The 20,939-nt window shown below is 39.2% G+C and overlaps 3 protein-coding genes across 4 annotated transcripts; 2 read left to right on the forward strand and 1 right to left on the reverse strand.

The window, feature by feature from the left end:
- Positions 1-726: 726 nt before the first annotated feature.
- LOC137749492 (large ribosomal subunit protein uL15x-like) lies at positions 727-1,411 on the reverse strand. Its single transcript, XM_068489591.1, has one exon. It carries the CDS (start codon positions 1,339-1,341, stop codon positions 892-894), a length of 450 nt encoding a protein of 149 aa, XP_068345692.1. The 5' UTR covers positions 1,342-1,411; the 3' UTR covers positions 727-891.
- A 4-nt stretch (positions 1,412-1,415) lies between these two features.
- On the forward strand, positions 1,416-7,257 carry LOC137749490 (ABC transporter B family member 26, chloroplastic-like). Of its 2 annotated transcripts, XM_068489589.1 has the most exons (20): positions 1,517-1,675; positions 2,144-2,273; positions 2,386-2,775; positions 2,953-3,080; positions 3,198-3,240; positions 3,342-3,386; positions 3,497-3,619; positions 3,708-3,811; positions 3,915-3,969; positions 4,054-4,124; positions 4,241-4,343; positions 4,602-4,812; positions 5,028-5,101; positions 5,198-5,254; positions 5,337-5,411; positions 5,526-5,600; positions 5,672-5,953; positions 6,022-6,086; positions 6,597-6,657; positions 6,742-7,256. In XM_068489589.1, exons 2-20 carry the CDS (start codon positions 2,268-2,270, stop codon positions 6,820-6,822), a joined length of 2,049 nt encoding a protein of 682 aa, XP_068345690.1. In that variant the 5' UTR covers positions 1,517-1,675; positions 2,144-2,267; the 3' UTR covers positions 6,823-7,256. The 2 variants fall into 2 exon arrangements, with proteins under 2 accessions (XP_068345691.1, XP_068345690.1); XM_068489590.1 differs by lacking the exons at positions 2,144-2,273; positions 2,386-2,775 and having other exon boundaries at positions 1,416-1,675; positions 6,742-7,257.
- Positions 7,258-8,491: 1,234 nt separating this feature from the next.
- LOC137707721 (nuclear pore complex protein GP210) lies at positions 8,492-20,503 on the forward strand. The gene is made up of 36 exons (XM_068446624.1): positions 8,492-8,814; positions 9,002-9,267; positions 9,382-9,542; positions 9,645-9,861; positions 10,252-10,598; positions 10,934-11,113; positions 11,246-11,381; positions 11,457-11,605; positions 11,900-12,011; positions 12,110-12,705; positions 12,809-12,932; positions 13,035-13,312; positions 13,562-13,672; positions 13,891-13,953; positions 14,060-14,251; positions 14,678-14,737; positions 14,883-14,951; positions 15,168-15,314; positions 15,431-15,550; positions 15,921-16,040; positions 16,221-16,376; positions 16,444-16,506; positions 16,599-16,729; positions 16,842-17,256; positions 17,381-17,483; positions 17,571-17,692; positions 17,900-17,971; positions 18,050-18,125; positions 18,233-18,340; positions 18,476-18,617; positions 18,749-18,826; positions 18,920-19,136; positions 19,283-19,349; positions 19,440-19,531; positions 19,734-19,794; positions 19,927-20,503. Exons 1-36 carry the CDS (start codon positions 8,621-8,623, stop codon positions 20,289-20,291), a joined length of 5,910 nt encoding a protein of 1,969 aa, XP_068302725.1. The 5' UTR covers positions 8,492-8,620; the 3' UTR covers positions 20,292-20,503.
- The last annotated feature ends 436 nt before the right edge of the window (positions 20,504-20,939 follow it).

Raw genomic sequence — 20,939 nt, forward strand, 5'->3', positions numbered from 1 at the left:
GAAAACAACACCAGCAAGACGGAATTTTCTAACATCCACCGGAGTATAAAATACACCAGCAACCATGGCTGGATCCTCGGATGCAGATCCCACGATAACAATCATCACAACTTCTTGACGAGCAACTGATCAATCACCAAACTACATTCACATCTCTCATGAAAACAGCAAAACAAGACTACACGTCAATCGGATTACACGCTAATGCTACGGTCACAAAACTAAATCAATCATCCAAACACGCAGCAGCAACGGTTATTCACTTTGAGAAGAAAAACAGTAACCCAGCCTCAACGGTTTCTGATTCAGGGCATCAGATTCAGATGAATTGTAAAATTAGACAAACGACTTTTACAAACGTGTGTAATGCATATAAAGCAAGTAAAAATGGCCTCAACACCAGCTCAGGGTAGAACCGAGGAGTACATATCCCATTTAACTTACGCATATACAACTATGTCATACTTAAAACAACGAAATAGATGCTCAAGCAAAGAAACCGTACCAAGATTTCAGAATGCAAACATAAACGGACCGATTTTTTAGTGATAGCAGATCACCCCTATAGCAACTAAACAATAAACTCAGTCCTATACGGTTCTTTAGGAACAAAAAGAGTTAAAGACAAGCATCGCCAAGAGGTCTCATGTTCTTAAAGCAAACACATAATCACACACCCAATCAAACACCCGTAAATCGAAACGAATTCGAAATGCAGGTAAAAGATGGAGTCAACAAAATCAATTTCATTCTCTGTTTGCATGAACAACAAAGATGATCTAAAATTAAGCAATAACGTTTAGTACCATATCTCAAAAATAAAGTAGCACATTTTATAAGATAACGAAAACTCGGAAAAACGATCAGAATTATCAAATCGGTTTAATAAACCTAAGCGGTGAGCACGACGGCGCCACCAGCCTCCTTGATCTTCTTCTCGGCAGTCTTTGAAATCAGCTTGGCCTTCACCACCAATGGCTGTGACGGTAACACGCCCTTCCCCAACACCTTGAAGTACCCGAACTGAGTGACGTCGAGCAACGGCGCCTCGCTTCCTCCCTTGGCGGCGGCGGCCTTGTCCTTCACCTCCTGGGGTACAAGCGACCACAGCTTGTCGAGGTTGACGATCGGGCAATGGAACTTGTTGCGCAGCCTGTGGAAGTACCTCATACCGACTTTACCGAAATACCCTGGATGGTACTTGTCGAAAAGGATCCGGTGGTGGTGCATACCTCCGGCGTTACCGCGACCGCCGGGGTGCTTGCGGTGCTTGCCGATACGCCCGTGGCCGGCGCTGACGTGGCCGCGCTTCTTGCGGTTCTTCTTGAACCTCGTCGTCATCGTTGTCCGCCTAGGGTTTTTGGGGAGCGGCCGCTAAGGAGTGAAATGGAGGGGCTTTGGGAGCTAGGGTATTTTTAATGGAAGAATAAATAGGGAAGAAAGGAGGAAATGGATTGTCGAACGAGGGGAAACGCTGCGTTTTGAGTATGGGCCGTTGCTTATTCCAAGTGAGGCCCAACTTACGTTCTCACGTGTTTTGAAGTATCGGCACCACGGTCACTACCTCCTGCCTGCCTCTCCCCTCTCCGGAACTCAATCTCTATCTCAACAGCAAACGGAGCAGAGGACTTCAGCAGGGATTCCGAGTGGACCAGCACAGCTGATCAGAGCTCAGGTGAAGACGGGTTTGTCTATGTCGCGTTTAGTTCTTTGATTATTGCTTGATGCGGTGCGTTTTGATTCCCTGCCTGCAAAGTGCAAACCCCATGAATATCATAAACTTGCTTTGATCAATTGCTTGTTTCCTCCTTAATTTATTTATATTTGAGTTAATAAAGTTAAAATTTTTCAAGTGAGAATTTCATAATTTGTTTATTTGTCAATGCTTAAGATACGTTACGGCATGATCGGAGTCACATTGTCTAGAACGGATGTGCTCCCTTGTTGCACCCGGCTTCGAATTCCTCTTCCTGCAGTTTAGATTCCGCTGTACAGATTAATTTAAAGTAGAATATCGTTTGTATAAAATAAAACACATTGCTACATAGTTTGTATCAGAAAATGACAACTTTGAGATTGAATTGTTGAAATTAGACACAATTTATCATGTGTTCAACCAATGTTCATGTTTTTTCTGTTGCAGATATCTGAGATTTTAATACCAAGTATATATTTACGGAATCCGTATTTTTCACTGAGAGTGCTGATGCTGTGGTTTCCTCTAGGAACTCAAAGTTTTTAGTTTTTCTGTGTATGACTTGAGGGATATGCAGGTGATATATCACTTTGATTGCAAAATCTGAGAAAAAAATATTTTGTTTGTGTGTAATAGATTTGTAAATTTTGGAATTGGGATAGCTGATTAGCTGCTGTATTCCATTCCAGTTTCCATGGACGTGTTCCAGTCGAAACCTTTGCACTCTCAGTCCCCCTTATCTCCATCACGGAAAGCTCTTCCCAATCTCATCATTAAATACAAAACAAATTTCAATTTCCAACCTCAAAAACTTATCACGGGCACGCAGGTTCTGCAGGCCAAAGAACAAATTTGGTGTTTCGGAGGTGGTTGAAAAGTGGGTTGGGGTTTCCTGCTTTGCATTCCCAGGAGGTAGTTGTAGCTGGTGGAGTTTAAACGAGCATGAGGAAGAGCGAAGCTGCACAGCCGCGGAGCCCGTTACACTGCTGCACGCTCTTTGTCGAATGTGGGATTTGGTGGAGACTCGTAGCTCAGGATGGGTTATCTTCATTGCATTTAGCTCTTTGATTATCGCTGCAGTGCGTTTCAATTCTTTCCTTATATTGAATGTGTTTATGTTTCTATTGTTTAAGTGAGGATTTCATATTTGGGATATGTGTCTTGTTTACGATACATTACTGCATATTTTGTATCAGCAAGATATCAACTTTGACATTGAGATTTGACCATCATTTTGCAATGTTTTTCTGCTGCAGCTTTCTGAAATCTCAATGCCAAGTATATTGACAGAATCCATATTTGCTGCTCAGAGTGGCGATGCTGTTGTTTTCTATAGGAACTCAAAGCTTTTGGCTTTTTTGTGTATCACTTCAGGGATCTGCAGGTCAGTCCTTATATTTCTCTGTGATTACAAAACCTGAAAACAATATCTCTTTTCTTGTTAGTGCTAGAGTTGGAATTCAGATGCCTGATTATTTACTATATTTCATTTAAATTTCAGCGGCCTGCGAAGTGGTTGTTTTGGAATTGCCAATATTATTTTGGTGCGTCATTCCCTCGTTCCTTCTCCATTTGCAAGAATGGTTATATTTTTTCGTCTAATCTTTATTGTACACCGTCTGCTGCTTGAATCATGATACTGCAGGTGAAGCGCCTCAGGGAAACTCTATACTCCGCTCTTCTTTCCCAGGTTTGTGTTCCATTTAGCAGTTGGTGTTATCTTTCATGTACGATATTGACGCACTTGATCCTCGTTTTTATTCGATATGGTACTCTATTTTGCTGTTATCTTTGATGTAGGATATATCCTTTTTCGACAGAGAAGCAGTTGGTGATTTGACGAGCAGACTCGGGGCTGATTGTCAACGATTATCGCTTGTTATTGCGAATGATATTCATTTAATATTACGCAATGTTCTTCAGGTTGTGACTCCTACCCTCCTTCCCCTTCCTCAATGTGTGCACTTGATTTCGATATCTAGTTAAGTTGCAGGTTTCTCTAAATATTCAGGGGACAGGTGCACTGATCAATTTGCTGATGTTATCTTGGCCTCTCGCAGTATCTGCATTGTTTATATGCTGTGTATTATCTCTGATTTTTCTTCGTTATGGCCGGTAAGCTCTTGTACCGTCAGTCTACTTGATATATGATTGATTGGATTTTTTGAAGCTATATATTTGATTTTTTTTTTTTTTAATATTTGATAACTACATATAGGTACCAAAAGAAAGCTGCAAAGTTAGTCCAAGACTTCACTGCTGATGCCAATGAAGTACATAGGCAGACTATTGATCCAAATTGCTCCGAAATTTGTTGGCAATCTTCCTATATTGATCGTTTTCCTATTTGAATGTAGGCTGCGCAAGAAACACTTTCCCTAATGAGAACTGTCCGGGTTTATGGAACTGAAAAGAAGGAGTTTGGAAGGCAATTTTACTATTATTTTCCTGTCACTCATCTTTCTTTTTACTGTTGTTGTTCTAATAAACATAAGGAACTATGAAATTCGGACACCCAAAGCGTGCATTTCTTTGTGTTATTAGGTTCGAGCAATGGCTAGACAAGGTAGCGTTTATAAACATTCGAGAGAGCGTGGCTTATGGACTCTGGAGTGTGAGTTTCAGTACTCTTTATCGTGCGACGCAGGTTTGTCCTCTTTTCTGGTTAACTAAATCCCAAGGTTTTGGGTCTTAAGTTAACTAAAGGGAACTGTTATTAGCACTCCCAAAATATCATTCTACACTCCTCATAAGTGTATTTTTCTTTCTAATTATAGTAAGTTTAGAGTGCAAAATGAGATTTTTGGCGTGCCAATAACAATTCCCTAACTAAATTGTACTTTGCATGCTGCGATTAAACGAAAATCTGTTCTTTGACGCCATTTTCTCGAATCACATTTAACAGGTTATCGCAGTGGTGTTAGGAGGGATTTCAATCATGAGCGGTCGTGTATCAGCTGAGCAACTGACGAAGTACGTACTGTATTGCGAGTGGTTAATTTTCGCAACTTGGAGGGTCACGGATAACGTATCGTCGCTAATGCAGTCAGTTGGAGCAAGTGAAAAGGTTCTTCAGTTAATGGACTTGTTGCCCAGTGACCAAGTCTTATCGAAAGGTAGTAGTAGCACTCCATCTCATGAAGGGGAAGTATAACCTTTTTTTATCTCAGGTTTTGTATATGTCGTTTAAAGTCAGTTTTGGCATCTCTTTTTCATCGGTTTCATGCTTCCGGATATCACAGTTGCTCTTAGAGATATGAACTTATCTGGAATCGCCTATATCTTCAAATGATTTCATATAACCCCGTTTCAAATGTCCCACTGTGTACAGGTGTGAAGTTGCAGAGGGTAACGGGACATATTCAGTTCGTAAATGTTTCTTTTCGCTATCCTGCAAGAGCAAAAGTATGTCTTTTTTCGGCCTAAATAATCCGATTCATCTCCCATTGTGCTACAAATGTTCATCAGATAACTATTGACATCTCTCGAAAATTTTAACAGGTCCCCGTACTAGAGAACATAAATCTTTCCATTCAAGCACATGAAGTCGTCGCAATTGTAAGACATACCTTTGCTCTTTCGTTATGATCCCTCCTATAGGGCAGGCAACTTTAAGGACTGACTTGCATCTGATGCCAAGGTTGGTCCGAGTGGTAGCGGAAAGAGTACGTTGGTCAATCTTTTGCTGCGTCTCTATGAACCAATTGCCGGTCAGGTAAGCTTCTTCTTCCGGCAGGTTTCATCCATCGCTCGAAGTACATTCTGTTTCGTAATACATTTTCTGTCGTGGACTGTCATCACATTTTTCTGAAGCTAATTTGATCTGCAGATTTACATCGAGGATTTTCCGCTCAGAGAGTTGGATATCAGGTGGCTGAGAGGGAAGATTGGATTTGTTCCACAGGTTAGCATACACAAACTGCAAGATTTACTTAAGCTAACTAGAATCGTAATCTAAGTTTTCGTCTCAGACAGGAACCTCATCTTTTTCGTATGAGCATCAAGTCGAACATAATGTACGGATGCTCTAGAGAAATCGAAGACGAAGATATAGAACTGGCTGCAAAGCAGGCCTATGCTCATGAATTCATCTCCTCTCTCCCTGACGGCTACGAAACCATCGTTGATGATGGTTTGCTCAGCGGGGGTCAAAAGCAGCGAATTGCTATCGCCCGAGCGATTCTCAGAGACCCGGCCATACTGATCCTTGACGAAGCCACCAGCGCTCTAGATTCTGAAACTGAACATTATGTCAAGGCAAGTCCTTTTATCCCCATGCAAGTCCTGAAGCTGGCTCAGTGTTCCTCATGTTCTTTCATCTGCAGGGGATTCTTCATGCAATGAGGAATGACATTAAAGCAAAACGAACTGTCGTTGTCATAGCACACAGGTAACTTACAACCAATGTTTTAAATTGCGAAGGCGAAGCCAAGTCGTTTCATAATTATATATATAATTCTTCAAGCACATTAATCAACAATCAAATATCTAGAGTCGAAATCAAACATTTGAAGTTTTTGTTTTGGGTTTGGGCAATTTTTTTTTTTTTTTAAAAGGCCCAAGCTGAACGCCTCAAGCGCGTCTCAACCATGTCTAGGCGAGTTTAAGCCTACTCCTGGACAAAAGGCGTTTCCATCATCACCCCACCTTCAAAACCGCCTAGACACGCCTCAAGGATTTTTTTAAAACACTGCTTACAACTACATAATCTGCATGGGAAATGATTTTCGCACACTATGCTCACCTCTCTTTATATCTACTCTCTCTTTTGATTTATTCAAAAGAAGAAAGGAAGGCATGCAGAAGGAGAAAATGGACGTGCGGAAACCATTTCCCCGTCCACGTTCTTCTCTTTTGTTTTCGAGAGATCTTCTGCAATACACTGAGTGTTCTTTCGCAGGCTTTCAACCATAGATGCTGCTGACAGGATCGTTGTGATGGACGGCGGAAGAATCACCGAGGTCGGGTGTTATTTTTTCACCTAATTGTGGATTAAAAACAAAATTATTCATCAATTTATAAGTTGTGTAATGGTAAAAATGCAGATGGGAAAGCACACAGAGCTCCTCAAGATGGATGGATTATATGCAAACTTGGTTAAAGCTCGAACAGACGCCTTGGCTTGACTCGTCAATCCGATATTCTAAGCTACTGTAATTACCTTAATATCGAACTCAAAGTAAAAGGCGGCACACTGTCCTCGCCAACTAACGCGTTGCCACTGTCAATTATTTGCTAAATTTCCCATTTCAAAAAGTAAAAGATAGAAGTAGTACATTTTTTCTTGTTGAAATTCTTGCCATCACAAGAAAATAAAAACTAAAAACGAAATAATTATTAAACGAACCTGGACGAGACTCGCTAGAGTCGCTCAAGGGCTTCAGTGTTGAATCCGGGCTGGGGAACTTGTTGGTGAGGAAGGCCTTTTGGTTCTCCATGCTTTTCTTCGTCCCCCGTCTTCCTGTTGCTCGTCTCTTCGTCGGCTACGCCTTTAATTTCCTTGGCTACCCCAACCTTGCTTTCAGCTTCCGACCTCTGCGTAGCTTTCTTCTTCTTCTGCTCGTCCATGGAAGGAGTACTAGTAACTCGCATGTAAGGGCGAAAACTGGAAAGATATTTACGAGTACACTAAAGAATGAAGTGTGCATATTAAAGCCATCAAGGGGTGCTACACGTGGATTATGCGAGGAGGTTTTCTTGCGCCACGTGTTTCCCATAGTCGTCGTGTTTTGCACATTGAGTATATCTGCAATTATAACACGAAAGTAACAAGTTTTGAGTCAACATGTTAATTTCCGATCATTGTCACATTAGCTGTTAAAAGATAATATATTGTTTGTTAAATTTAAAAATTACACATGATAATTTTTTGCATGATTCGTTAATCTGGCACGAAATGACATGATCTATTAATGAACCGAGTCGTTATTGGCCCATCTTTTAAAAACACGTTAAAGATAACATGCTTGACATGATTCGATCCATTAAAAAGCGAAAACGACACAAACATAACAAACACGACCATTTGCCAAGCCTATGTGTAGCGTGGAGGGTTTTGAAATCAAGTAACTCAAACACAAACGTATTGCTTCAAAATCATTTCCAAATCTTTGACTATTTAATTTTAAAAGTAAATTGTAGTAATAGTTCCTCAACTTTAATCAAATTAGAGCAATAGTCACTCAACTAAAAATCCATTACCATTAGTCCCTCAACTCATCAAAACGTGTAGATATGGTGTTTTTCATCAATTTCGTCAAAATTTTAACAAAATGAGTTATGTTGAAATGACCATTGCTACAATTAGGTTAAAGTTGAGGGATCATTTCTTCAATTGGGTTAAAGTTAAGAGACCATTTCTTCAAATGGATTAGAGTTGATAAACCTCGGTGCGCATCCACACTCCCTCCAAAAATAGGACAATAATTTTTTGTCCTCCCACTTCTGGTGCCCTCCCATGCCCTCTTGTTTTGTGTGGTCACGATTAAACCACGTCAACATTTTATATTACTATTTATTTTTGTCTTATTATTCTTATAAAAAATAATATAAAATATTAACGTGATTTAAGCGTGACCACACAAAACAGGAGACAAGAGGGCATCAAAAATGAAAGGGTAGACAATCCTTGTCCCCAAAAATAAACAGACATCTCGATATCCTTCCCATATATAAACCACTAACCTGACAGTTCTTAGCGTCACCACCAATCCCTCGTCGCCACGTCTCCCACCACCTGAATCAAGTACTTTTCCCTCACCCTTTTCCACTACACTAACCCCCAAAAACCCTAAACCCTTCGATTCTCCATTTTTCTACGGTCCATGGTTGCTCACCTCGAATACAAGCTCCGACTCTGGCGATCTCTCGGGTGAGTTTCACTAGTATGCGAAGCTCTCTGAAGCTGAAACTTGGAGCTTTCAGATGGATTCAGTGCGGCGGATGAACATGTTGAGATACACTGTTCTGCTCGGTTTGTCTCTTCTTCTGGTGGCGGGCCAAACGGCGTCGCATTTGGGCTCCGGTCCGCACATTGCAGACGTCAACATTCTGCTGCCTCCCAGAATGACTCATCCGGTCGAGTATCGGCTCCAGGGGAGCGATGGTTGCTTCAAATGGTAAGCCACTCTGCGTATCTATATGTGTGTGTGTGTGTGTGTGTGTATATGTATGTATGTATGTATATGTTCATGCGTACTTACAGTATATGAATTCGTCATTTTTCAAGCTTGTTTGTGCTAAATTGATGTTTCTGGTAATATATATGTGTATATAAATGTTGAAATTTATGAAAAATGGTTGCAGGTCATGGGATCACCACGACGTTCTGTCTGTTCTGCCGGAATATAACTCAACTAGTCACTGCTCGACGAGTGCACTATTGAGATCAATTGCTCCGTTTAGTGGCCGGAAGGAAACTGCTGTTTATGCTGCTGATGTAAATACTGGAGTTGTGATTCGCTGCAAAGTTTTTATTGACAAGCTTTCTAGGATTCAGATATTTCATAATTCTGTTAAACTTGACTTGGATGGGCTTGCCACGCTTCGAGTTCGTGCCTTTGACAGCGAAGGTATGTTTTGAAATGCTAATTATCGCGAGATATTTGGGGCTTACCATTTGTTCTATCTTTAGTTTAATTGCGCTGGTTCTTAAATTTTAAGAGATTTGCCGATATGCATTGCAGAAAATGTGTTTTCGTCACTGGTGGGATTGCAATTTATGTGGCAGCTGGAAACCAATGAACTGCCTCACCACCTTGCTCATGTTCCTCTAAAGGATTCTCCCCTGAGTGACTGTGGTGGGTTGTGTGGAGACCTAGATATCCAAATAAGCCTTGAAGATAATGTATGTGTATACTTCAATTGGGTGTGATTGAGCAATATCAGCAGGTTACTGCATTTTCAATTTGCATCTAACCTTTTTATTTTTCAAATGTATGGTGTGCAGGGTGTATTTTCCGATCTGTACGTTGTAAAGGGAATCGAAATTGGGCATGAGATTGTTTCTGTAAATTTGCTTGAGCCACGATTCCAGCACATGACTGACAGAATTACTCTTACTGTAGCAGAAGCCATGTCACTTGATCCTCCCTCACCTGTTTTTGTCCTCGTTGGTGCTGCTGTTCAGTATAGTCTAAAAATTATCCGTGGGAACAAAGCTCAAGGTTTTTACTCCCTCTTTATGCATGTGCTCTAAATTAGCAATCTTATTTTCTATTGTTGTATGTTGTCTACTTTCTTGATTCTGCCACCCGGAAATATGGATTGCATTACAGGAAACTTGCTTTTATTTTATAAACTTGTGATTGCATAAAAGTGTGGCAACCTTCATCGGTGAGGTAAATCTAATTGATGGATGCTTGTTTTGGAGCTTGTTGGAAGCTTCTTTTGTGAATAGATACTCAAAACTGTAAATTGCTAGTATGGTAGGTTCTGGGAGCTTCCAGAAATAAAATAAAACTAGTGCTAAATCTCAACCTTAGAGTTCAAAGAGAACCATTGTGAAAAATTGCACTATTTGATCTAAGCTACCTTTCTTCATTGGACCTTTGCAGTGGTAACTTTGCCGTCTCCACATCATCGATGGTCTGTTTCAAACTCTTCTGTTGCTCGTGTGGACTCTATGATGGGTTTGGCTAATGCGTTTAGCTTAGGAATTACAAACACCATAGTTGAAGATACAAGGGTTGCTGGCCACATACAAGTGTCGTCACTTAATGTTGTTCTGCCAGATTCTTTATCTTTATACATGGTACCTTTGTCTACTTCTGGCGATCTTGTTGAGGGAATCGAAGCAATTCCATCCATGACACGTTGGTATGGTGTTTCTGGCCGTCAGTACCTCATTCAAATGAAGGTTTTCTCACAAGGTCCAGATGCACAAGAAATCTATCTTACAGAGGTAACCCATGCATTCTTCCAGTATCTTCTTTGAACATTGATCTATCCAGTTAATTTGCATTTTTGACCTTTTCATTTTTGTTTTCCTTTCCACAATGTGAATTATAATTGTCTTATCCAAGGTAGTGCTTGTCGTATTGATTGTTTCTCTCTGTTGAATAATGTTCTAGCATTCTATGTTTTCTTGTCCATTTATACTTCCTTTCAGATGTCCTTCGTTCTCATTTGATGCAAACGTTTGTCTTGTTTTATATTATAGCTTTGATTTACTCTGATATGGTAGCTTGTTATGTTTTTGGCTACCTTCCGCTCTGAAGTTCCATCCCTGAATTGCAGAGTGATGATTTAAAGTTGTCCAGTGACCAGTCTGACTACTGGAGACTTTCTCCTGTATCAAACAATATTGCAATCAAACATGGCTGGCAGAATTCTATGATCCTGAAGGCAACTTCACAGGGACAGGGTAAATTGGCAGCATCTTTGACTTACTTTAGTGCATTAAATGAGAAGAAGGAGGTAATGACTTGATCTTAATTGCCATTTTCCTAGTTCCTGATCGGTTTATTATGCTGTTAAATTTTGTTCTATTCGCTTTTTCCATTTTTCAAAATTTTATTTTGCTTAAATGCGTTCATTTCCCCCTTGCAGGTTCTCAAGGTCATGCAAGAAGTCGTGGTTTGTGATCAAGTTCAGTTTACTTTGGATAAAAGTGGTGCATCTCCAACCATTCTCCTTCCGTGGGCCCCTTCTGTTTATCAGGAGGTGGAGCTAAAGGCTACAGGAGGTTGGTAGCTTTTTAGATAATTGTTTTATCATTTGACTCTAATGTTAGGTTTCTGAACACCATCAAATTATACAGGTTGTGCTAAAGCATCCAGTGACTACAAATGGTTCTCTTCAGACATGGGTATCGTGTCTGTATCTGCTTCTGGGGTTGTCCAGGCTAAGAAGCCTGGTAAAGCTACCATTAAAGTGCTATCCATTTTTGATTCATTTAATTATGATGAGGTACAGGGTATTCAATATGTTGTGATTCTTTTCTCGTCTTCATATAACTGAATGCCTACTGACCTGCTTCATACTTATTATATCTTGTGCTTAATTGGAATCTTTTAAACTTATGTACTATGCACACCGTACATTTGAACCTCAAGATTTTACATCCAAACCCTCAGATGCTATACACTGTTTACATAGAAATTTCTCTCTCTCTCTCTCTCTCTCTCTCTCTCTCTCTCTCTCTCACAAGCCTATAACCTATTGTCTGTACTAGTTTTTATAGTATTTAGTCTGCTGTGATAGGTTGCCATTGAAGTCTCTGTTCCAGCATCTATGGTCATGCTCCGGAACTTCCCTGTTGAGACTGTTGTAGGAACACATCTTCAAGCTGCTGTAACAATGAAAGCGTCAAATGGTAATGACATATGAATTATGATATACCAGAAGTGTAGGGTACTTAATTTCTGTCAGTGGTGTTTGACCTTTTAAACTTTGATTTTTTTTAATTTGCAGGTGCCTACTTTTATAGATGTGATGCATTCAGTTCCTTCATAAAGTGGAAAGCAGGGAGTGAGTCTTTCATTATTGTCAATGCAACAGTTGAGGCACCCACTTTAGACATTTTAGGGAATGCTGAGTTCTATGCATCAAGTTCTGGTCCCGCATGTTCACGGGCATATTTATATGCCTCGGTTTCTGGTCGAGCAACCCTTCATGCTACATTATCAAAAGAATATCACAACTTGGATGGCTCTTTTAGTGGGCCCGTTGTTTTAAAAGCATCTTCACTTATTGCGGCATATTCACCGCTTAGCATTCGTCAGGCAGGTGATGGAAACCATTTTGGTGGCTACTTTTTTGATTTGGCTCAAACAGAAACTGATAGGCAGTTGGTAAATTTGGACAAAATATACCTTGTCCCTGGAACGCATCTGGATGTTATGCTTCTTGGTGGACCTGAAAAGTGGAACAATGGTATTGACTTTGTTGAAACTACGGATATCTTAAATGAAGGACATGGTCATATTGACAATGGGGCTTCTGTGCAATGGTTATCTGATAGCTATAAGAGTCTGTACAGAGTTTCATGTCAAATGCTGGGAACCTATGTAAATTTCTTCTCTTTATCTTTCAGATGCTTTCTAAATTCTAATATAATTATCTTTGTGAAATATTATTAATATAATATCTCTCTATCTTGCAATGACTCAGAAAATTGTTTTCAAACGTGGTAATCTGGTTGGGGATGGCCATCCTCTACCTGCAGTAGCAGAAGTTCTGCTGTATCTTACGTGTAGCATTCCTACCTCAATTGTTCTGCTAGCTGATGAACATGGTATAAATGATTTCCTTGCATTAAAACTACAAGTAGTTAAAATTTACTTTCAGTGATATTGAGATCCACATTTGAAGTTATTGGTGAATGACCACTCTGCAGTAAATGAACGTGAAGTTATACGGACTGCAATTCAGGCTGATCGCAGTTCTGGGAAAATCCGTGTCACCCCTGTTACTGTGGCAAATGGGCGCACCATCAGATTAGCTGCTGTTGGTATTAGTAACTCTGGAGAAGTGTTTGCAAACTCATCTTCTCTTTCCTTGAGGTGGGAACTTATCAATTGTGGCGAGATGGCTAGTTGGGATGATGCTGATGATTTAGAGAGGCCGGAGCACAGTTGGGAGAGGTTATTGAGCTTGAAAAATGAGTCAGGCCTGGTACTGCCTAGAATTTCATTGTCCTTCGTTTTATGGTATCTTGTTAATTATGCTTTTTGACTCTCAAAATTTTGTTCCGGAGCTTTAACTCATCAAGTGAAGCCTCGTCAACTGAATTGTTTCTTGACTCATGATGTTAAAGTCTCAAAATTCCTCCGTTTTGGATATTAGGGTTTCTTTTCAGTTCTAGAACACTTCATAGTATAGCAATGCTATATGAGCTAACACGTTGTATCCTTTGCTTCTTAGTGTATAGTTCGTGCTACTGTCATTGGTTTCAGAGATAACATGGGTGCTCATAAGTCTGTTCCACTGCTTGAGGATTCAGATAATGTTCTTACAGATGCAATTCGTCTACAGGTATATCATGTTTGGATGTGATGAATATTTAAAGTTTTGCTACTGCAGGTATATGGTGTTTGGTGTTTGGATGGGATGACTTTAGATTCAGGGTTTATGGTCCTTTTTTTCTTTTTGAACTTGCTACTAAAATTTCTTAAATGCTTGCTATTTATATTGGTCTTTTTAATTTTCTAAAACTGTAAAATCTCATGTTTAGATTTGTTAAAACCGTGCAGCTTGTTTCTACATTAATTGTCAGCCCAGAGTTCAATCTGGTGTATTTCAATCCCAATGCTAAGGTAGGCCCTGAACTCCTCATCAATACTCTATCTCGCATTTTATAAATTTTTGTGTGCTTACTTTTGGGCATATAAACTACAAAATGCATTTATTATCATCTTTCAGTTAAACCTGTCAATTACTGGTGGGAGCTGTTTCTTGGAAGCTACTGTGAATAATTCTCGAGTACTGGAAGTCGTTCAAGCCCCAACAGGTTTACAGTGCTCACAACTGATCCTGTCTCCTAAAGCTATGGGGACGGCACTTGTGACAGTTTACGATATTGGACTTGCTCCTCCCCTTACGGCTTCTGCTGTGGTAATTTCTTTCTTCTGCTGAAGTGCCAATTGTTTGATTTCGGTGATTAACTTTTGAGAGAAACAAATTTAGTTTCAGTTTGGGTGATCTTTCAAGGAGTGTAGATGCACGATAAATTTCCTCGACTAATATGTTCTATGAAATGGAACTGTTGATTCAATGTATAATGGATCCTAACTTGTGATTCTAAGAGAATGGTACGACATGTATCTCGTCTTTGGGTACTTCAAAACCGCACATACGTGAAATATAAACTTAATCAGATTCTTGAAACTTGAAATTGTGCCATCAAACTCTTAGTGCCCATTGTTTCATTTTCTTTTCTCATTTGTTATGCTTTTTTCTGGTCACAAGCCTTCATCTTTCATGTTAAATCTTGCTTGCTTTTGTAGACTAGTTTCTCATGAAGGTGTGTGTATTCTTTAGGTACAAGTTGTAGACATTGACTGGATAAAGATTGTGTCACCAGAGGAAATAAGCCTTATGGTATGTTTTCCCATTGTAACTATTTTTCTGGTTCTCTGGTTTTTTATTTTTTTATTTTTGTTACACTGCAGAGCTACTGGGCAATTAAAAGAATTCAATGTGCATCCATTATGGATATTACCGTATCCTGCTTTGACAATTTCAGGAAGGGAACTCGCAGACTATTGATTTGATGGCTGGGATTAGTGATGGGAGGACTTTCGATGCTTATCAGGTTTGAATTGACCTGATTTATTAGGCTTCTCTGTTGCGTGTTGACAAGTGACCTGTGGTGAACACATCTATGGTCTATCTATGGTCTAGATGTTTAATTGTGTAGATCTTGACCTCTTTGGCTTCTTGTCTGTGTGTAAGAGCACATGGTGCAAGCCATATTCTTGCTTTATATCTTGCATGCAAGAGGCTTGATGATTTGGAACCTATTGTGCAGTTTGCCTACATGAATATTCATGTGCATGTTGAGGATCATATTATTGAGGTGTTAGACATTAATGATATCTCAAGCCCAGGTGGTGGATTTGTTAATATCCCGAAATTTAAGATTTTGGCTACACATCTTGGGATCACCACTTTCTTTGTAAGTTCACCGTTCGCCTTATACCTATGTGTTACCATCTTTAATTTTCTTCACATTGTCAAATCTTTTGTTGCATTTATGAATGTTGAAAGTTTTCTAAAAGTACTTGAAATTAGGTGAGTGCTGTACAACAATCTGGACATGAAATTTTGAGTCAACCAATAATGGTGGAAGTCTATGCACCACCTGTAATCTACCCACAAGAAATTTTCCTTGTACCTGGAGCATCTTATGTGGTATGTTTCTGATATGAATCTGACCTTGTTATTTTACCCTTTTCGGCATTTTTTTTAAACAATGAGTTGGTGTAGTTGCTATCTTTTAGCTGTCCGCAACTACTGTGGATGAAGGTGGATTTTGATTATGCTAATTTTTTTTAATTGTATGTCATTTTTAAAGACTTAGCCAACCCCACTTAGTGGGAAAAGGCTTTGTTATTGTTGTTGTTGTTGTTGTATGTCATTTTTAAAAACTACTGAGGAGGAAAGTATTTTTGAAATGTACTAATATTCTTTTTGCTTTTAGGCACACACACAAACACACTATTGTTCACTGCCGATTTCATGTTTAATTTCTGTAATGACAAGTTAATTCTTTTATGCTTAGCTTACCGTGAAAGGAGGACCAACAGTTGGTGTATATGTTGAATATATGAGTCTGGATGATGAAATAGTGACAATGCATAGATCTTTTGGACGGCTGTCTGCTTTGTCACCTGGAAACACTGTAAGATAAATAGCTGATTCAAGTTCACTGTATTCGTTTTAGCTATTCGCATATGTTAATTATTTGATTTTACTTTTTCAATTATAATAAGAAAAGGGTGTGATGTCTAATACTTTGAAGCAGCATTGCTGGGAATGCAAAAAGTTTTCCTAATCAAATGCATTTTTTATGCATGACCAGACTATTCGTGCCACATTCTTCAGAAATGGAGATATTGTGATTTGTGAAGCATATGGCAGTGTTAAAGTTGGAGTTCCTTCTTCGGTGACACTGAATGCACAAAGTGATCTGCTTGGTGTTGGCCATGAGATGCCAATATATCCTTTATTTTCTGAGGTAAAATTTACAAAATGAAGGGTTATGCTTGAACTCTTATCAGATACTTACTTGTGCGTATCATCAGGGTGATTTGTTTTCCGTTTATGAGCTCTGCCAAAACTACCGGTGGACTATAGAAGATGAAAAGGTATTCTTTCATATTCTTGCTACACGTAAATCATTCCATGACACATATATTATGTCATCAAATTACAAAGAGTGTCTGTTTTTGTTGTGTAGGTTTTGAGCTTTTATTTAGAGCACTTCACTGGTGAGAAGTATGGTTCTCAGTTGGAACGTTCAGAAAAGATTCAATTCCCTAGCCATATGAGTGAGGAAGAGCTTGGTTTTATCAAAGTCATATCTGGAAGGTATACATTGTTTTCTGTTTCTGTCGTTATAACCCATATATGCTTTTGCCATTTTCATTTACAAAAAATACCTGTGGCTTCTTCTTATTAGCATTTGTCTTTCAATTTTCAGATTTGCAGGGAGAACAAACGTTGCAGTCTCGTTCTCATGTGAATTTATATCTTCTGGTTCCAAATCATGGAGAAGAGCTTACAATGCATCTCTATCAATATCGGTGGTGCCTGATCTCCCTCTTGCTCTTGGAGTCCCAATAACCTGGGTTCTTCCTCCTCATTATACTACAACAAGTATTTTACCTTCATCTTCAGAATTGCATGGCCAAAGGGATACTCAGAGTCATAAAGGAATTATTATCTATTCCTTATTAAAAAATCTCCCTGAAAAGAATGAAGGTGTGCAAAAGGATGCTATTTCCATCGACGGAGACAGAATAAAGACATCAGAGAGTAACAATCTTGCATGCATTCAGGCAAAAGATCGTATGACGGGTAGAATTGAGATTGCTGCTTGCATCAAAGTTGCTGAGGTATGAATATAATCTCTGCTGATTGACAACTAAATATAAGGTAGCAGGTTTATTTCAAATACTACTCACAGACAAGAAAAAGGTTTAACATCTAAGAGAAAAACATATTACATATTTTGGTCAGGTGTCTCAAATAAGAATTACGAACAAGGAGTTACCATTTCACGGGATCAATCTTGCTGTTGGTGCTGAAATTTCTCTTCCAGTAGTCTACCTTGATGTGATAGGTAACAATGATTCAGTTATTTAATCAATATTGGTACTTGATAAGTTTCAAATTTATTCTAAAAGTCTTGTGTTTTTTCTTGGACTAGGAAACCCTTTCTATGAAGCACACGGTGCCATTCTCTTTGATGTTGCAACCAACTCTCCTGATGTTGTGTCCATAAACAACAGCAGCAACACGCATGTTGGCGGTGGAAATATCCATCTCAAGGTTTGCTTCACTCAAATAATTCCATGCAAGAAGCTGTGTTAAGGATTTCTACTGTTTGTCTTTCAAAAAGGAAATATAGTATTCAACAAGCAACATGCATTTGTATAGATAAGATCTAGACTAGTGAAAGGACAGCAGAATATTTTAGTATTCATTTGATTTTCCTGAGCCGTAGACTGACTCCTGTTTTCTAATTTCTGGTTGAAGGCGATGCGACATGGTAGAGCTCTTGTGCGGATATCCATCCATCGTATGCCTCAGAAGTCGGACTATATCCTGGTAGAGCTCTTGTGGTATTTGTTTTCGTTAAACTGCTGTGTGCTTGTTTAAGATCAACTGAATACTTGATTTCTTCAGATATCAGTGGGTGCTCATATACATCCTCAAAACCCAGTTCTTCGAACAGGAAGCCATCTTAACTTCAGTATAGAAGGTAAGTTATGGTAAAAATTTACTTTGAAATCCATTTACTATATATCGTGTAGGCAAGTTTCCCCCTCCCGCTCACCACCATGTTACAATTTTTACCTTGGTGGATAGGCTTAAATGATGAAATTTCTGGCCGTTGGGGAACTGCAAATGGAAGTGTCATATCTGTATCCCCATTGTCTGGGGTGGCTGAAGTAGTTGGGGAAGGTACAACTCAAGGTAAACAACAATTTTACGTTTTGTTGAATCTACCATTCTAGACAAAATTTTGTAAATTTATCCTATCCCTGTAATTTTTTGTGAATAATATATGATGACACAAGATTTCATTCGTGGTTTCATTTTTGTGAACAGTATATTTTGAAGCTTCAAGTTTGAAGTTGCGAACAACAGTTATAGTGCCAACAGAGGATATTATTTCTGTGGATGCTCCAACTGAGACACTAACAAATGTTCCCTTCCCAACTAAAGGATATAACTTCCATGTGAAGATCAGGTTTGTAACCATGAATGCTCTATATGCATTATTTGGTTGTTACATTATGCTTTCCGGGACAGAAGAACACAAGTAATAATTCTGTAGGAGAAGACTAATGTTTTCATTTTTTCCATTTGATTCCAAAGCAGTAGTGACAACAAGTTTAAGGCGCTTGGAAACACTAAGGAACTCCAGTATGACTGCAGAGTTGACCCGCCTTTTGTTGGGTACAACTCTTTTGCTCTAGCCTCACCCGTTCATAAATATGCTGAATAATCATTTTTGTGTGGTAATATTCCTTTTCTCTTCATGAACTAAAGGTACGCAAAACCATGGTTAGATCTTGATACCGGTAGTTCATACTGCCGCTTTTTTCCTTACTCACCGGAGCATCTGGTTCGTTTGGTACCCAAGTCAAAGGATATGAAATCAGATATATCTGTTTCCATCAATGCTTCACTGAGAGAAGCAGATCATGTTTCCGGATCTGCTTCTGCTCTTTTTGTTGGAGGGTTTTCCATTTTAGAGATGGGCAAGGTAGCGACATATCTCGCAGCATGTATTTCGTATTCTTCTGAAACATTGTCGTATGGTGCACCTATAAGTTTTTATACCGTGACTCCCCTTGAACGAGATCATAATGTTAATAGTATTTGATGTGGCTGTTTCTTGAAATGTTTCAGGATTCAATACAGTTGAAGCTGACCCCAGACTCTAACAAGACTACTATTACAATCCTGGGAAACACAGGTAAGACCTAAGAAGACGGTGCTTTGTTCATCTCTCTCTCTCCTCTTGCTCTGGACTCTGACATCATCGGTTGATTTCTTCTAATTGTAGATGTTGAAATCTATTGGCATGAGCGGGATTCTTTACTCATTACTCTCATCCATAAAGAAGGTTCTGGGATCGGTGGGCATGCAAAATATGAGGTGAGTACTGGTAAAACTTGTCCTTTAGGTTGGTGAGTGAAAGTTTGAATTTGAAAATGTTTAAAAGTAACATATAAGCGTTTCCTTGGTTCCATATCGTATTTCCTTAACTGAGTCCATCCGATTGACACAACAGTTTGATTTCATTTTCGTATATTGAATTTTGATATCTTTCACGGATTATGCGACTTGTCCATTTCAGGTCAGAATGCTAGGATCCAAGAGATTCAAAGATACAATTTTCATTACACTTCCAGCCAATGGTGAGTCTTTTTTATCCTAAATCTTCATATTACACTCCAGAACAAATTTTACAAAAAGTAATTGAAGCAGAGAAGGTGAATCTTTAGGTACTCTCAAACAAGATTCTATAAAATTTTATATCGTCTATGCAGGTCAGAGTGTGGAAATTGATGTCAACGGCAACCCTGGAGATAAAACGGCATCTGAAACTACCATCAATCATACACCTTGGGCAACGTTGCTTGGATGTCTTGCTCTATCGGGTTTGACAGTTGCCTTCACCATATGTTATTCGGCGAACAGACTGGATAGATCTCAAACATCCATTAACGCTCCAGCCACTCCAAGCACTGCAGGCCCAGCCACACCCGAACGTACTAGCAGCCCAGCTGCTGGGAGCGAACAGTCTCCTCGAACACCTCAGCCGTTCATAGATTACGTTAGAAGAACAATAGATGAAACTCCATACTACAGGCGAGAGCCGCGGAGGAGAGTTAATCCACAGAATACGTTCTAGTTTCTTGGACCGTCGTTTAGAGGCTAGATAGGGAACTCTCTCACTCGGAAAGATGTACCATGTAACGATGTAAATTCAAGTCCTTCTGTGACTCTGTTGAGAGCCAAACAAGGCGTTTCTTGACCAAATTTTGGTGTATGTCACGTACATTGGTTCAGTTAGTGTATTTATACGATGTATTTCTACGGATTAAGTAATCGATTAAGATTTTGAAGCCTAAGATTATGCTGTGATGTTCTTTTGTTCATGCCGAAAGTAGGTGAGTGCATAGGAAATTTCTGTTTGACGAAGATATCCAAACGTTTTCCACTACGTTTTTCACATTTTTTCTAACGCAACTCTTATACTTTTCCTCGCGACCAACTCCTTTCACTTTGTTACAACTTTCAACTCGAGTGATTAAGAGTATTTATTTTCCACAGTCTGAAACTTCAAATCTACTTTTTCAATACTACTTGTGTGAAAAAAAGTCAGTACCCGACCAAAGTTTTACCTTTTTTTTTATAAATAAATGTGATTTTATATCGAAATAACAAATCTTTATACCAAACATGTATCTCATACTCCTAATCTTGTAAAAATTTCATTAGAAGCCTAATGGTTAGGCTCATGTCGATCACCCAACTAGCTCCTAACGGATTTTAAAAT

This window comes from Pyrus communis, chromosome 11, assembly GCF_963583255.1.
Source record: "Pyrus communis chromosome 11, drPyrComm1.1, whole genome shotgun sequence".
NCBI classification, from domain to species: domain Eukaryota; kingdom Viridiplantae; phylum Streptophyta; class Magnoliopsida; order Rosales; family Rosaceae; genus Pyrus; species Pyrus communis.

Excerpts from the sequence above, each read along its gene's own strand:
- LOC137749492 (XM_068489591.1), bottom strand. The coding sequence starts at position 1,341 with ATGACGACGAGGTTCAAGAAGAACCGCAAGAAGCGCGGCCACGTCAGC.
- LOC137749490 (XM_068489589.1), top strand. Across the intron at positions 2,776-2,952 it reads GCTCTTTGATTATCGCTGCA|CTTTCTGAAATCTCAATGCC; the intron begins GTGCGTTTCAAT and ends TTTCTGCTGCAG. Across the intron at positions 3,081-3,197 it reads ATCACTTCAGGGATCTGCAG|CGGCCTGCGAAGTGGTTGTT; the intron begins GTCAGTCCTTAT and ends TTTAAATTTCAG.
- LOC137707721 (XM_068446624.1), top strand. The coding sequence starts at position 8,621 with ATGGATTCAGTGCGGCGGATGAACATGTTGAGATACACTGTTCTGCTC. Across the intron at positions 13,313-13,561 it reads TGAAAAATGAGTCAGGCCTG|TGTATAGTTCGTGCTACTGT; the intron begins GTACTGCCTAGA and ends TTTGCTTCTTAG. Across the intron at positions 14,952-15,167 it reads GGACTTTCGATGCTTATCAG|TTTGCCTACATGAATATTCA; the intron begins GTTTGAATTGAC and ends CCTATTGTGCAG.